Source organism: Eubalaena glacialis, chromosome 1 (genome assembly GCF_028564815.1).
Source record: "Eubalaena glacialis isolate mEubGla1 chromosome 1, mEubGla1.1.hap2.+ XY, whole genome shotgun sequence".
Lineage (NCBI taxonomy): Eukaryota > Metazoa > Chordata > Mammalia > Artiodactyla > Balaenidae > Eubalaena > Eubalaena glacialis.
Genome location: NC_083716.1, coordinates 120,680,345 through 120,697,775, shown reverse-complemented (window position 1 = coordinate 120,697,775; position 17,431 = coordinate 120,680,345). Strand labels below are relative to the sequence as shown.

At 47.1% G+C, this 17,431-nt stretch overlaps 1 protein-coding gene across 2 annotated transcripts in view; it reads right to left on the bottom strand.

Annotated features, from left to right (window-relative positions):
• Window positions 1-16,925, bottom strand: part of CCDC93 (coiled-coil domain containing 93) — an 87,259-nt gene extending 70,334 nt beyond the window's left edge. For both annotated transcript variants that reach the window (XM_061183230.1, XM_061183238.1), the window contains exons 1-5: window positions 16,725-16,925; window positions 12,775-12,888; window positions 11,163-11,257; window positions 4,289-4,400; window positions 188-286 (exon numbers count right to left, since the gene is read on the bottom strand). In XM_061183230.1, the coding sequence (XP_061039213.1) occupies window positions 188-286; window positions 4,289-4,400; window positions 11,163-11,257; window positions 12,775-12,888; window positions 16,725-16,766 (462 nt within the window). In that variant the 5' untranslated portion in view covers window positions 16,767-16,925. The remainder of the gene's footprint in view (window positions 1-187; window positions 287-4,288; window positions 4,401-11,162; window positions 11,258-12,774; window positions 12,889-16,724) is intronic.
• Window positions 16,926-17,431: the final 506 nt, after the last annotated feature.

Genomic DNA, 17,431 nt, shown 5'->3' with positions numbered 1-17,431 from the left:
AAAACTGTAGGGCTGGAAACTCAGTGCCCATTTAAACAGGCACTTCTAATGAGGCAGGAGGCCCAGTCTCAGGGCTGATCCGGGGGGGGCCGGCGGGAGTGCAGGGGAGCCTGAGTGCACTCTGCGCCCTCCCGGGGTCCCTCACGGTGCACTCAGCTTCTCAGCTGGACGAGGAAAGAGCACGGACCTCAGGGAGACTGTAGGTTCTCTGGAACTGGGATACGGAGTAGCAGCGGATGTAGTCACCCATCTCTTCTTTTGTTTCTATGGCTCGTTTCACCAGCCACTGGGGAAGAAAGTGAGGAAACATTGAGCTGATAGGGATGAGACACACCGCGGTAAAGGCCGACGCAGAGACGGCACCGGTCCTGCGCCCGAATCACAGAACGTGAACTGCCCAGGCGACGAATAACCATCAACACACACTGCCCTGCAGGAAAAGCAGCCGCTGGGTGTCTGGAGGCTGAGATCTGGGGGCACCTGAGCGGACAGCCATGCAGGAGCCTTCGAGCCTTGCTTCAGGTGCCCAGGCCTCAGTTTCCCTCTCTGCTAAAGAGGAGGTGAGAGTATCAGTTCCCTTCACGTCACAGAGCAACTGTGGGAGCAAACGAAACACAAGTGCTAGACAGCTCTGTGAACACCTGGAGCCCGACACAGACAGAGCTGTCTCCCAAACCTTGCTGCGCCCAGTGGCGGATCTCACTGGAGCTCTCTCCTTCCCGTGCTGCTCGCACCACAGACCAGAGGAAGGGAAGGGAACCAGTGAGAATGCCTAGTGTAACCCTCGTTTGATAGGTGGAAAAAAATCCCCCCAACATTCAGACTTGAAACCAGGTGTGCTGAGTACAAGCCCTAGGCTTCAGGGTAGCTCGGCACTCACAGCATAGCTCTCGAATCCACCCAACACTATAAGGGAATTGGCACTGGCCGCGTTTTACAGAATCAGAAGCTCAGAGAGACTACACGATCCGCCCACCGATCCACAGCCAGCAAGCCACACAGCTGCCGGCCACATCAGGACACTGCACGTCTGGGCTTCACGCCATGTTTCCTAGGTGTACGGGGTTGATACGCACAAGGAGCCTCTCCTCGTGTCCGCTGACTTACAACTCCAGGGAACTGAAACACACACGTGCACACACCCACACCCCACAACCTGTGGAAGGCCCAGGCGCTCTGAGGGTGAGAATGCGAAGTACAAAAAGAACCTTTGCTTCTCCTCCTGACTCTTCATTCATTCCCGTTATTACTAAAGAACTTTATGGAGGGATGCCATCCTCTCTCCAGAGAGAGCTACTACATCTCAGGAGCAGTTTCCGGACAGTCGCTGTGCTTCCCCAGGGCATGGCCACACGTGGCAAGGTTCAGACACATGCACATGGCGCAGGGCTCCTGCGGGGACGGCAGGAATGCGCGCTCAGGGAGGGCGGCCAGCTCAAGTAAAGGACACACTTAGGAAGCAGCTGCCCAGGAGACCAGTGGCTGCAAATAATTCCATGAGGAGTATTCTTTTGTTGCTAGTATCTTCCATTTGTTTCCATCACTCCACTCCACCCCACCTCCAAACAGTGACCTCAGGCACTGACTAAAATCCAGAAGGGCAGGGGCAGAAAATCAGACGGCATTTGGGGCTACTCCAGCCCCTCACCTGTACCCCAGCACCGGCCCCAGACATCTAAGGAGGCTGAGTCACTGTTCAGCTCAGTTTCACTCTGCTTTGCTTTGCCATTGGGAGATCCAGTTTCTGGCCTTTCATTGCTGTTGGCTTTTCAGATCTGCCTCTGTTAATTAGATCGACACTGAGTTGTAACTTGGCTGGATCCTGGAGAACATGCTCAGATGAGGAAGGCAAAGCCCGTTGATTCACAGGATTCCTTAGAGACTCGACCGCTGTGTTTTGGAGTTCCCAGCATGAAGGGCTGCGGAGGGAACCTCTAGGACAGCTGAGCTCTGCCACAAGCCCCTAGCATTTGAGAAAAATACCTACCCTCACAGGATTCACGTGCCCCACATGGGAGAAAAAGATGTGACCTGGAACTACCAGTAGCCGGAAGTTAGCTCTTCTTTCCTCCTGGTTGCATTCAGAGAGTGTCACCACAGCTGTGCTGAACAGCGCGAACAAGGGTGGTGGACCTCTAGTCCCACACAAGACAACCAGTTCAGTGGTTCCCAGTGGCTGGTCCACGACTGCTCTTTCACTGGTGTCTGGCAAAACAGAAAACTACAGGCATGTGGCGAGTTTTTCATAGGGCTACATGTATTCCATTTGAAGGACTGTCCTTTATTCTGAGAGTGAGAGTTAAATGGCCTTTCTTTTAGGAAATGGTAAAGAAAGCAAAATAATTGTTGCCTTTAAAAACGTCCCTTCCTGCCAAAATACAGGTTGCAACCACAGGTCAGCCTCTATTTGCGCTTTAAAATTTTACAGATCCACGAAATTAAGATATGGGGTAACCATTAGCGAGGCTCTCACATCCAGACAGGGAGCCCTCCGACATTCCGCTCACAACACAAACATTAGATACTCAAAATGCCCAAACCAACTGTAGACAATCACTTCCCTTTCACCCCCTTCTCATATATGGACTAGGGTTTTGGTCCTCAAAGTTCTAGCATAGTTTTGAGTAAGGTCTAGTCACTAGAGACCCAGGCTTCAGGGGAAAAGGCAACGACTTCACAGTATGATGGGGTTGGAGGTTTCTGTAAGAATCTACACAGACTCCTTATTTTTTACTTTCACAAGATGATTGGGTACCATCCCCTAACAAACAAACAAGTCAAATCCTGAGTTAAAGTCCTAGCCTCAAATTTACAAATTTCAGTTATAAATTTCAACATATTTGATTTGAAGTCTAGTGCAGGGGAAGATTCCCAATAGCAGTAACAACAACAGAAACAAATATATAACACTTACAAAGCACTTACTGAAAGGTGCCAGCCCTTCAATCAAGTGCTTTACACATACTAACTTGCTCAGCTTTCATCCCATCAGGTAGGTACTATTATTATTTCTACTTATCAGGTAAGAAGTTAAGTCATTTGCCCAAGATCACACAGCTAGAAAGTGGCAGAGCCAAGATGTGAACCCAGGAAGTCTCCAGAGTCCAGGCTCTTAACTGCTACACTACATAATCTTAACAGAATCACAAAACCTCTCTAGCAGGGGCTGTGCGGCTTTCCTCTGGGTGGCTGCGTGGTGGTGGAGGGGAAAGTACAGGCTTAAAGACAAGGAGTTTAGAGGAATCTGCCTCTCCACTCACTAGTTCTCTGCCCTTAAGCAAATGGATTATCCTCTCCGAGTCTCACTTTCCTCAGATGTAAGACTGGGATTACAATAGATGCTTCAAAGAACTCTATTAGGATCCGAGGCAAAGTACTGTCCACACAGCAGGCAACAAAGGTAAGTCCTTTTGCTCCTCCTCTTTCTGTGGTGCCTGGAGGAGGGGCTGAGACACAAGAACCGCACAGAATACAGGGACTTGTACAGCACGGCCACTTAATCACAGGGCCTTGGGGAAAAGCCGGGGTGGAGATAAGTCTCCTGTTAGAAATTTAGTCCTTTGTAGGACTGAATGCCTACAAAGTGCCAGACATTCCAAGAGGTGCCGGAGACACAAGAGCAAGCAGGACAGCCATGGTACCTGCCCTCAGGAAGCTTACAGTCTGATGGGAGAGACGTACAAATAACCAAACACTGAATGGACACAGTCACAAACTGCAGTGAGGAAGATTCCTGTGAGGGTAGGGAATATGCCGTATTAGAGGATATAGCAAAGGAACCTGCTCTAGATCTGGCAGTCAAGGGAAGCTTTCTTGAGAAGGCTTGGTGGAACTGAGATCTGGAAGATAAAGGTAAGGAGAGAAGGGAAGACCTTCCCACCCTGGAAGGCCCCGTGACAGGAGGAAGCACAGTGTGTATGAGGAAATTTGAAAGAAAGTCAGAGGGGCTAGAATAGAAAGAACAAAGAAAAGCAAAGAATAAACTGAGGCTGGAGAGGTCAAAGGGAACCAGCGCATGGGGTGCGATGGGGGGCTATGGGCTTCCATCTTTACCAGAAGGGCAATGAAAAGCTACTAATGGAAACATTCAAAGATCAGAACAGGTGATGGTGTGAAACTAGGGTAGACTGAGTACCGGCAACGTTTTGAGGGGCGTCCTCATGTTCTGCTGCCACCAAATCCATACCACACCCATCAGATCCAGGATCTAGGCCAGACGGCCCAAGAGCCAGACCCGTTACAGGAATTCCAGTGTTCAGAGGACAAGAAACCCCACAGATGCTCTTACCTGGACAACGGGAAATATGTGAATAAAATCCATCCCCTGGATCTGGTGGGGCTCCAGCTGGTGTGGACACTTCATTCTTGGCAGGACGGAGACAATTTTTTCTGATAGAGCTCTGCTCAGAGAAAAACAACAAGCCAAGAGTGAGAACACACCAAGTGGCTCTTAAGACATCTCTCAAGTCTGGCTGCAACCCAGAGGGATCTGAGGTTTCTCCATACCAGACCATGACCACATTTCTCCTGGCTGATGGCAAATTGAGAAAAAAAAGCACAACTTAGGCGCGTGTGTGTGTAAGGACACAAAACTACCTTCATCCTTAATTCTAAGATCGTGTTCGTCCTACTTTTTATATTAAAATATTTTGTTTCTTGAAGTTATGGTGATGTTTGAGGTAGTAGCTATTTTTTTTTAACATCCTTACATGGTAAAATAAAAAGTTATTAGTGCTGCATATTCTTTTACATGTCACTTTACTGCCCTACTTTTTCCAAGTCTGGAAACCATTAGGTTAAACATTAAAAAAATTGTCCTAAATATCATTCAAGCAACAAATAATTACCAGACTCTGTGCCAGGTGCCAAGAATATTAAGACAAAACATGAGGCCTCATGCTCAAAAAGAAAAAAAAAAAAAATGAAGTTCTCTACTCCAATACAAAATATTTTTGAAATAAAGAATAGCCTTTAATTTGTTTGATACTCTAAAATTAATCCTAGGTTTGGAGGAACCATACGCCCTCACTCTTCCTTCCAGAGAGAAGGTGCTTTCCACTTCTCACAAGGGACACTTGATCTCTCTCCTATACCTTGCTCAGCCTTCTCTTGTAGTGACTGGAGGAAGAGAGCAAGAGTCAGGCTCCTTGAGGCCCAGAGCATCGCCTGCCTCCGTCAGGAGCTGAGCACCCGCCCCGCTGGATGCACAGCTGAGTCCTGGCCTGGGAGGGGCAGTTTTATGGCAGGAGTGATAGAGGGACTTGTGTGCAAGTCCACTTCACCACAGATTTAAATCTTCTCTAACCAGCTGCTATTTGATCTCCAACTGTCTGGTTCCTATTTCTTATACCTTAATCGGATCACATTCAAAAGGAGAGAATAGAGGTTATTTAATGGGTCCGCTAACCCCCAAAGCCATGGTACATAGCCTAGGAAGCCTGAGAAACAAGTCACAAGCTGTGGCCTTGTGAGGCCATGTGGAGAAATGGGAGCTCTGGCTCAGCCTACATGGATAGTTTAGGTTATACCCCATCTAAGACACTAAAAAAAAAAAAAATCGTAGCTAGTTACAGCAGCTACTGTGGCCTCATCTACAAGTGTCAGACTTTTTTCTAATAGATGAAGGCCCTGCTGAACAAGGTCACCAGGTTCTTATTAGATGCTTCAAATGCAGTAAGTTTTGGGTCTATCTACCAAAAGTATTTCTTGTTCAAAGAAATCTTGTATACTTTTGTCTTTCTGCAGTTCCATAATCCTTCTCAGGGGACAGACACCCTTAAGACCGACATCTAACTCAGGCCTGGATGAGAGTACTTACCTTACCTATATTCCCTTTAGTATGTTTCATGCCCTCACTCTTGGTAGGAACCAAGGTAGCAATCTAGGGACAGAAGCCAAACAGCTCCCAGAGAATGATCCCTGGAGAACATGCTACAAAACCATGTTTATACCTACAGTAGCTTTACCAGGTGGGACCAAGGTTAACACTGCTGAGTGGAAACAGCACAGCCCCAGCTCCACTGATCACAATATCAAGTCCAATAGGTTAAGAGAAAAAATTTGGAGAGGGAAGACTGATCCCTGCTGCACATGTTCACAGAAGGAAGGACTACCCACCTCTCAGGAGAAAAGTACACCGGAGGACATTTTCACTGCAAACAGAAGCGGGGTGTGTGTAATTTATCCAAAAGGTCCGAGACGGGGAAGGAAAGTGTCATCTGACTCCCAGCAGCCCCTGCAGGCCCTCCTTTCTGAGCAGCCCGTCCTTAGGACACATGCATCTTCTCTGCCACGAGGTACATGTCCTGCCCCAGTGGGGAAGCCTCTGGTCGTCCAACTCTTCCTGGGGCCCGAATGGGGCAGTTTAGTAGGAAGGATTGGCAAACCCATTTGGCAACATAGCTAAGGCTCTCTCTCTGATAAGCTTTACTTTTTAATGTGATTTCCATAAGACTCCCATTCCTTGTTCCTTAATTTCTTTGAAATCTGTGAGGGGAAGAGATGGATGCTTAATTGGCCCTGCTCCCCAGACTCCAAGCTTAGCAAATGAAGATGGTCCCCGGCTCCGGCTTTGCGTCCTTGCTCAGGGCAGGTCTTCACTAGTCATTCACATCTTGGTTCGGCAGGAGGAGAGCGCCCTCTAGTGGCTACAGATCTGTGGGTCTGTGCAGGGTCACTGATTGCCTGCAACGGTTCAGCAGCTTACAAATCACCATCCAGCCAACCCTCTACCTTCAGACAAGGTTCTCCCTGGCCACTCCTCAGAGACGGCCCACTCTCCCAGTTCATACGGGCCCTGAGGGAAGGACGCCCAGGGTCATCTCAGGGTTTACAACCCTCTTAAACCGCTTCCCAGAAATGACTGCCAAGTCTGCAGCGTCAGCAACGTGTAGAAGCGGCTGAAGGCACTAACACTGCTGGTGGGGGTGGGGACCGGAGGGAACACAGGCCGGCTGAGGGGGCAGAAGTCAGGAAGGCTTCTTGCGGAAACCTACCAGCCCCCATTCGGCTTCTCCCTGGAGCTCAGAGGAGATCCTCTGACTTTCCGAAAATCAGGGAACATGACAGTCTCAGAGGTCACCAGATGGGTTGCCTAATCTAAGATTCCTCATCTAACAAGCCCACGTTTCATTACAGGTGACTGGTTTGATTCCTTTAGTTTTCTAAGGGTTCAGTGCACTGTTTCCTCCTCCACTGCAAACAGTGTGAAAGAGAGTGAACTAAACCAGGGTCTAAATTCCAAGTTGCATCACCTACCACGGAACTTCTGGCAAGCCACCCGGTCCCACTGGTCCAATAATCCCATCACAAAACAAGGGGTAATCCCTGTCCTGCCTGTTCAAGGGTTGCTGTGAAGGTAAAATAATAAAATGCATGTGTAAGTGCTCTGCACACAGGTGGCCGGTAAATATGTGCTGTAGAAATGAACCCAGTTATAAGCCTAAAATCTCATTTATGGACCTCAGAACATAGTACTCTGTGGTAATGGGGTTTTAGGACAGGCTGGGGATAGAGGGTCGAAGCTCATGGAACCCACAAGAAAGAAGGATCAAGAAGGAGGACAAGGTCCCGACGGAGCCTGGAAGAAAACTGTGCCCTGTACAGGCAAGTGTGCTCCTCAGAGGTGCTGCTGCCCCCCCCCCCCAACCGCAGCAGCTGGGGTGTGCGGAGGCACTGCAAACACATGGCAGTATTAGTCTGATCTGCAAGTAACCAGAAACTTTGTGGGGAGGAGCCCAGACACAGAACATATTCCAAAACCAAACAGAAAAGATTTCTGGATAATTCAGTGCCCTACGGCTATGCCATTTCTCCTGCAGATAATAAAAGACCCAACTGTCTGAGGCACTGCTAGGAGTCTGCTGGGTCTTTACAAGTTAACCCTCGTCAACAGCTTTGCCTTCAATTGTAGTTCACGGCTCTGCACTTAAAAGCTACACATCAAATACTTACCAGGGGACGTAATACACCCTCAACCCCTTATCCAACCCCTTATCCAAACCCTTTAGGAGCAGACGTGTTTCAGAAGTCAGAATTCTTTACATGTTTGTACCTTAGTATACCTGAGGGGCATATACTGTGTATTAGGTAAGAGCCAGTGAAATCTAGAGCAGTACCCTATAATCAAAGAAATGAATATTTCTGCAGTAAAACATATGAATATTCATATAAATGGGATCAATAAAGACTATAAATAACCTTAAGTCAGTTCAGGTCATGTTATGCTTCCAAATAAGTTTTGTATTGGCACTTGAAAGAAAAAAAAACCCATTTTCAGTGTTTTTTAGATATCAGAAACACAGATAAGGGATTGAGAATCATAGCCCAGAAGGAATGCAATGGAAAGAAATCCCAGAACATTAGGGGTGCCACAGGTGTAAGAAGCAATCAGCTCAAATTGGAACAGAAAGAGGCTTCAACCAAGAGTGTACTCAAGAAGACAGTGAATTCATGTTAGTCGATGGACTGATTAAGAAGCTGGCTGATCTTCATTACAGGTGAAACTACATGCTTCTTTGTCATCAAGAAAAAAAAAAGGCAATCAGACATGCAAGGGAAAAAAGCCGTATAAACATGAAGCAAATTGCAGTGTGCTTGATTCCCAATGACTTGCACAGACCATCTCCACTTGCTTGGGCCAAATACGTCAGAATCACCCTCAGCTCCTCTCTTACACTCCAAATCCAATGTCATGAAATCCTGTTGGTTCTACCTTCAAAACAGATCCAGAATGCCACCACTGCCAGCCCACCGTTCAGGGCACCATCATCTCCTGGGAGGATTACTATAATACGCTAAAGAATCTCCCTGATTCCCCTTAATTCAGTAATCAGACCAGGGTTCCTTCTTAAACACAGAACAGATTATGTTCCTCCTCTGCTCAAAACCCTCCAAGGATTTCCCATCTCACACAGAGTAAACCCCAAGTCCCTACTCTGACCTACAAGGCACTGCAGCTGATCTGCCCCCATGACCTCTCTGCACTGACGTCCTCTGCTCCCCACTCCGCACTCCACTGCAGGCAAGCTTCTGCTTGGGGCCTTCACGGTGGCAGTTCCCTTCGCCTGGAACCCTCGTCCCTCAAGTCTTAGCTCTGATATCACCCTCTCAATGAGGCCTACACTAACTTAAAACAACTGCCTCCTGCCCTACGTCCCTCCTTGTACCCCTTCCCAGCTTTAATTTTTTTCATAGCACACATTATTTCTATATATAATTTAGTTATTTATTAAATTAGTTTTTGGTCTGTCTCCCGCAATAGACTATAAGCTCCATGAGGGCAGGACATTTTTCATTAATGTATCCAGAACAATGCCTGATTGTTCAGTAAATGTAGGAGTTTGATATTTACTGAGTCTATGAATAAATGAAGAGAGATTGCTTTTGACTATGATACATTGCATATTCTCCTTTAAACAGCACCATTATGGTCCAGAAGATTACAGTTCCTTCTTTCTGACCCCATCACAATTCTCAGTTCTTATTGTAAATACTGTTTATAGATTTGCTTTTAGAATTTACCTGTAGATAAAGCACGGAAAATTTAACTGCTACTACAGAAGAGACTATAGATATTATACGCTACACATTATAAAAGTGATGTCATGATGGTACATGGAGGCTGAAGGATAGAAGGAAAGATAGAGATACTAAAATGTTTACTCAGTTAGGACCTAGGAGAAACCACCTTATGTTAATGGGTCAAGAAATAGAAGCTTAAGTAGATTAAAATTATGCAAGTGATCACAGAAAAACCAGAAAACAATTAAAACAGTGGAAGATGGGAGACAAAGGGGATGTAGTGAGTGGTACAGGTGAGCCAATTTCCTCCTCTCATTAGACTTGAATGAAACAGACTGTATACATAGTTGGAGATGTATTAGTGACCACTCCAAAGAATCTAAAACCTGTACAGCCAAAGATGACTGTTTCCAGGGAATAAAACTGGGGTGTAAAATGGGAAGGAGGAGAGATATCAGCTGTATGTTTTGCTCCCTTTGGTAGTATCTGAGTTTTTTTTTTAACCTTCAAGTATGTAACACCTAAATAAAAACAAACAAACAAGAATACCAATCTACCTCTGGATTCAGCTGGACCGGCAGGGAGCAGAGCCACACGCTTGGACTCCATCGTACCCTCCCAGTGGAGGACTTTTCACTGCGGGCCGCTGGACATGATGCCACAGCCCCACACAGATGTCAGGACACAGAGCCCACTACTCATGGCCGGGCACTGATGACAGTATCTCTGTGTCAAACAGCATGTCCTCCTTAACAAGGAGCCAAGAGATGCCTTTTGGTCTTAGTGGTAAGAATTTTGGTGATTCACAGGGACCTATTTTTCTTCTACTGTATGGAAACTGTAAATTGGGTAATTTAGCATGTTTTTTTCTTCTTTTCACAGTCAAATCTGTGTCCCACCCTTGGAAAAACAGGGCCTTTATGGCCCCTCACAGGTGTGTCCCTTATCCCTAACTCCGTCTTTCGTTTCCTTTTTTTTTCCTCTTGCTTTGCTTCACTTTTCCAGTATTACTGCTCCCCATGCATGTTTGTAAACTATCTTTAATCCATTTAGGGGAGGATAAGGCTTCAGAAAAATGAGTGAGTCAGTCACAGAATCACACAGATCTGAGATCACAAACCCTCGTTCTTACAGAAAAGGGAACTAAGGTTTGCCCGAGGTCACACAGCTGCCCAGGGCAGGGCTGAGCAGAACTGGGGCCCCCAATGGTCTCACGAAATCACCAAGCCCCTGCTGAGCTACGGATGACCAGCCAGGGCACCCTCCCGTGACACCTCTAGCGAGGAGCCCAGGCTGCCTTCTCTCGATGGCAGGCAAAGTGAGGCTCTGCCTTACCCAGAGGCAGCGGGGAGGGAAAGATTCCCCTTCTCTCACCTATTCAACTTCCATCCAAATTCACTGCCTTTGGAAAGAGATACATGAGCAGTCGACAGAAACTGTGATCAAGGAAAAGCACCAGAAACAGCCTCTATAACATGAGGATAACATTAGGTGACTCTCATATGCTAGCTGTGTGACCTTGGCTTCTTTCAGCCTATAGGTAAACCGTCTAACACAACTTCTGGCACACAGCACACGCTTAAGAGTTAGCTCTTTTCTCCCCCTTTTCTTCCCCCTATCTGGAAAGCCGGATAACTTACATTTTCTGACCTATTGTAGAGTTCTCCTGAAAGAGCAAATCAACATCCACATCAAAGCTGCAAGTGGTGATGCACCAGGTCATTCCTCCTACCACCTGAAAGACACAAAAAAAATTCCTCTTTCCTCTTCCTAGTTTGGGAAGAGGGGAAGAAGTGGAAGGTAGATAAAAATAGAAATAGTTTTTATATACAAAATTGGGTACCCTCAGAGAGATAATACGTGTCCTGATCCCATCCACTACAATTCACCTAAACAGCGCTGCTGAATACTGTAAAGCTTTCTGCAAAGACGGGAACAGTCTGTATCTGCACTGTTTAGTACAGCGCTGCTAGCCACGCGCAGTTACTGAGCACTTGACTCATGGCCAGTGGACCGAGAAGCTGACTTCTATTACTAAATGGATCTATGATGCATAGATCCTCTTTATACTGATGGGACAGACGTTAACTCTCAGCTGGGTGAAGTCTTAATCCAATTATAGGCAAGTGCCAGATTGCAGAGAAATTACATATTTTATGGACCAGATAGGTGGGTAACAAGGGTGACATTCTGTGACTCATTACTTAATTTCCATACATCTCATTTTTTTCTACTACCTAAAGGAGATGAGAAACCTTGCTCTAGTTTTGTCATGGGATTTCTCTCTGAGATGCAAATGAGACAGGCTAAAAATCCATTCTGAAACAAAACATTTTTAGACACAGCTTGATGTTAGAAAAGAACAACAGTGAATCTTATCCCTGGCTATACTGTAGACTGACGTGAGATGCATAATAAAAATACAGATTCCAGTGCCCAGACCAGACCTAACAAACCAGAATGTCAATGGCTGAGGCCTAGATATCTGTATTACAAAAGAATCTGTTATGTGCAGCCAGGGCTGTGGCCCACTGGAGGACTCAACGCTTTCTTCCGCCAGGAAGCTTTCCCGGCCTGCCCCAACTGATCTGAATGCTTCATTTCTGTGCATGGTTCACTGTGGCACTTAACCAAATTGTGCCATTTAGTCTAGGCACGATGTTTTACTTGCCTCTCTTCCCTACTCTTTAGAAGTCAGGCTCTTTGGGTATAAGGCCTTTGTTCTTATCCTTGTGCCCTCAACACCTACTACTATGCCTTGTGCATAAGAACTGTTCAAGGTTCTGCTGAATTAAATGACTTCATCCCATAGTGACTTCTTCCTGCTCTAAACCCAGCGTTTACCACCCACAGAATACCTGGCAATTGTCTGTGAGCGCCCCGACTTGGGATAGCTCCCTATTAGCTCAAATTATTTTATCTTACATAAACTTTATCTCCCCACCCAAGCTTTAAGTTCCTTGAAAGAAGGAACTATTTATTTTGCTTATTTGTATATCTCAAAGCTTCGTGCACAGAAAGGATGTATTTACTGATACATGATTATTTTCTTTTAATAGGGAATTTGAACACTTCCATAATGAATCTGAATCCAGGAGAAATGGCAACAAGGACGTAGAGAAAGTAACAACACAATCTCTTCCTCCTTTCCACAGTAAACCATGCCGTCCTAACCAAAAATACCCTAATGCCATAGTAAACCATGCCGTCCTGACAAAAACTAGCCTAATGCTTAGAAAGACTTCGTCTTACCTTGTCAAAAGGTGACAAGCCTTTAATTCTTGCCCTGAAATACCCAGCTGCAACCAAGAGCTCCAGAATCTCAGTCAACTTGACATTTTGTTCTTCATCTTCTCTTGTTTCTACCTAAAACAAAAGCAAAAGGCTGGTAAAAGCTACCTTGAATAAAGGAACACCAGGTATATTTCCGATGCCACAATCTCATTGCCAAGGAGCAGATGACATTGGCTGTATCACTGCATTCATGCAGGAGCGTGGGGACACAGTGCTGCCAGAGTCGCACAGAACAGGGTCCCGGGTCCTCAACCAGCTGTTAATCGTCATAGGTGGGGCGAGAAGACGTGCACAGGTAGTATGGACTGTTCATCAGATGCTGAAGGAATCCAGGGAAAGGAAGATTCCAGCACATTACCGCCCTGTTCTCTAACACGTGACTTGTATGGCAGCCTTCTCGACTGGATTATAAACTCCTTTCAGACGGAACAGGTAGTTTGGTTTGTTTAAGTTTATACTCATCTTGGTCCTAGAAGTTACTGACAAGAGGGGCAAGAACAAAGAGTTCAAACATGTGTCTCCACCTGCACTTTGATCTCTACAGCAAATATAAGGAAGGCTTTCAACCCAGATATATTACAGCGAGATTACTACCATATAACAGGATTGCCTTAAAAATAAAAAATTCACTTAATATATTTAAATAAGGATTTTATTTAAATGTTTTTAATTAATATCCTACCTTCACTCTCAGGTTGTTTATCTACAAGTTCAATATATCTAAATATTCCAGTACTTTTGCCTCCATTTACTTTCCTGAACTGTGCCTTTCCTGGCTACCATTATTGCAGAAAACAAAAAACTACCTCTCTACAGAAAACAACGCCAAGGTTCCCTGGTTTAAATCCTCATACCCACCTCTGACTACTCCCTTACCCAACAATGCCTGCTAAATCTTCCTTAACTACGCAGCTCACATTTATCCTCCCTTCCCTTTTCTTTGCACATCATGCCAGGACTATGGCAACTGCCTCTCAATCTTTCTTCCCTGTTAATTGTCTTGCTCATTCCTTCCTAAATCACAGCTTTCTCATCATCCCTCTTCAGCTCAGCCCCCAGCCCTCATCATTAAGGCATCATTCACTGTCTATCAGATAAATTCCAAACGCCTTGGTTTGGCATTCAGATCTTGGGCTGCAACCTATCTTTGCAGCTTCATCCTTTACCTCCTGCCAAAACAATACAGACATGGCTGTGGCCAACCTAAACAAGCCCTGCTCACTCTCATCCCTTCACGGCTCTCCTGATATTCTCTAACCACCCAGACACCATCTTCAAACTCTAGCTCCTATTCAACGTCAACCCTACGGCTTAAAGTGGTCACTCCTCTGCATTTCTATTTTATTTATAGTCTGTCATTCATACAATTATCAACCTCTTCTGAGTGAGATGTCTGGTGTTAATGTACACGCCAGTCTTTCCAAATAGACTATTAGCTGGTTCAGGGGAGGACCCATATATTCCATGTATTATCCACTCATGTTTACTCCTCTGTTCTGAACAGCATTAGGCTCCAAGAACACACTTGTTAAATATGGAATGACATGCTCAAACATTACATAAAGTGAATGACCTAAGCCAGTCATGTATTAACAAAATGTTTTCATAGTCATGACACTGATAATGGAAATTCAAGTTTATTTCAAAGTACAAACTGCCAGGAGAAGGAGCACACATGTTAACACATAGCTGAACATGGAACTATTAAAGTGACTGTTAATCTCTTGCAATGGGCGGTGATGGAAGAGACAGCCTTGCGACACTGCTCATTTTACTTCCTTCTCAAATGACCCTGGTCTGGCCTATCAAAGATTCTGAAGGTTAGTGCTCACTAATTCCTAGGAGACATGCAAAAGTAAATATTAATTATTCACACATTCTCTTCCTTGGCAAAAGATCTGTGGTGGTTGAGAACCATCTACAAGTCAAGAGACACAAAGAGAAGGGAAAATAAAGAATAGTTATGGTTCATAAAAATAGAATAGAAAAGGAAAATGGGATGATATAAGTATTTTCTTAAAACTCCCGGGATATAAAACAGGAACCCTTCATTCGTTCAATCATTTATCATGAAAACACTTCCAAGAAGAGGACAAGACATCTGGGGAGGGGCATCCCTGCCTCAGCTTGCACCTAATGAGCACCCACTGCCCACACCATGGCAGGTGCCTGGCCCATGCTTCCCATCCACTTATCCCACGAATGGAGAAGTGTACTTTTGCAATGCACCCCGCGAAGTAACTTTTTAGCACGAGATAATGAATGGAGAATGTTAATAGGACTCCAAATTCAATTCACAGATTAACACTAAAACAAAATGCAAAAGGGTCACTGGCTAATATGCAGGGAATGAAAGAATATCCTCTCTTTAAGCCATAAAAAGTCACCAGGCTGGGTAATACATCCCATTGTTAAAACTAAAATTCTGATAAAGATGAATGCTGTGAGCTCTTAAACCAGGCACACTAAATTATCAGTTGTCTTATACTGTAGTTCACGTAAGCTGGAAGGCAGGACCACGTCTAACTATATACCTCTATCCTTCACATACATACAATAAAGGGCTTACAAAATTGAATTTAATGAATTAACCGGACTAGTGACAGCTTAATGACGTATTCATATGCACTGGTCTTTGAACGAAGTGATAATAATTGGATTATTATGTTCACCCTGTTTGCCTCCTAATTGCCGGGAACGTGGAAAAGTGACAAATTAGACCCAGTCTCCTGACAGTGAAAGGTTAAGCAAAGGACCAACAGGAGCAAATTGCTTTTTATTTTAGAAAGACCCTACTGGTAGTACAGTGGGACAATGAAAACGTCAGAAAACTTGCTAGGTTTTCTGGAGATAACAAAATGGATTTGCATTCTGGGAACACACATTGACAGCTTAAGTCTGTCCTTCCATTACTACGCCTCCAGCTTTTATGCACAGAACAGTGATCCCTCATTTAGTGGTACTAGTGGGATTTAAGAACTCAGGATGCGGGGAGAGGGGCAAAGAAGCAAGACTGGCCACAGGCAGCTAAGTGTGAAGGGACCACGCACCATGTCAAGGAATCAGTCCCTCTGACAAATGCCTGCTTCAGAACCCTAGAAAGGGGACAGAGGTGCAACGTGGATTCCATTTCTTTCAAGAACCTAGTAAACTAGACTAGCTTTTGAGTAAATCAACTGGAATAGAGGACAGATGCAAACCACCTAGCTAAGTGATATTTGCAGCCAAAAGGAAATGCACTTTTCCTCTCCTCCCAGGTAATGTGCTTGTAAATCCAGAAACCGTTGATCCCTCAGGACCAAGTGAGTACTTAATAACAAACACCTCCCTTCTGGAGATACAGCGACCGTTTCCGCCCGGCCACTCTGCACGGCTCCCAAACTTCCTCCCGCCGGCCCGGCGGGGCGTGGGGACAAACGCAGGGCGGCATTCCCTCCCGATACCAAGGCGGCGGGCGCCGGCCGCCAGGACCCCGTGGGCCCGGGGAGGCCGGCGCCACAAGGTCACCGCCCTTTGCACAACCCGAGCCCGGACCGTCCCAGCGCGCGTCTCGTGACTACTGGGCGCAGCACCCCCTGTCCTCGCGGCGAGCCGAACGGCGCCGGGGATCGCGGGGGACTGCCGGGGGAAGCCGGAGAGGTGGGACCCCGGGCCCCGCGGGGCCTGGGGCTGCGTCGGCGCAGGTATTGGGCTGGGAAGGCTCCCTCCGTCCCGGGAGACCCGGCACCGGCTGAAGTTTGTCCCCGCCCACGCCCACACTTGCTCGGCCCCCAGCGGACAGGGCCGGTGCTCCCGGCGGTGGACACACCTGAGAGAGGGGGCGGGGCGCCCTAACCGCAGCCGGCCCCGTGGGCTCTGCCCTCTTTCGGAAACCCGGACGTGTCAGGGAGGGAGGGGGGATTCCTTACCTCCGGGAGACCCTGGCCTTCCGGCCCCTTGGGCAACCCCATGATCCCGTCGGACCGCCGTGCGGCGGCAGCGAAGCCCGCGGAGAGTCCGGAGGAAGCTGTCCCCGGCCCCGAAGCTGCTACCGGGGTGGAGTGCAAAGCGGTAACTTCCTCCCACCGCCGCCGCGGCCGCCGCCGCCCCCGCCGCCAGCCGGGAGCGCCCCGGCCCGGCGGAGCATGCGCGTTGGGGCGGGAGCGCTGCGCGACTACGCATGCGCGAAAGCAGCCCCGGGAGAGGTCCGGACTCGATCTCGCGCGCGAGCTGCAGTCCAGGCCGCCTGCCGAGGTCCAGGTTCTGCGGAGCTTCGCGCCGGGGCTCTGCATTTTCCTCGAGGTGCTTTATAAAAGGGATTATTCCTCTATCTTGGGGAAATTTTGCATCCTGGTTCCCGTCTCTGCTTCTCACGGGCATCCGATGCCCCAAGTGGGTTCGGTCCTCTCCGCGAGCTGGACTTCGGAAGCCCGCTTGCTTCCGGGTCAAGGCTTGAGCACCGATGAGCTTGGCGATTCACACCCGGCTGGTTGTGGCTCAGAATCGGGGTGTCCCCTGATTAACGCGCACTTGGGCAGACTTCTTGATATACGGTCCAGGGAACCGAGTACCCGAAGAAGGATTCTTCACCTCGCTGCCTCCCCAGTGTCCGAGCCGGGAACTCACCCCCACCATC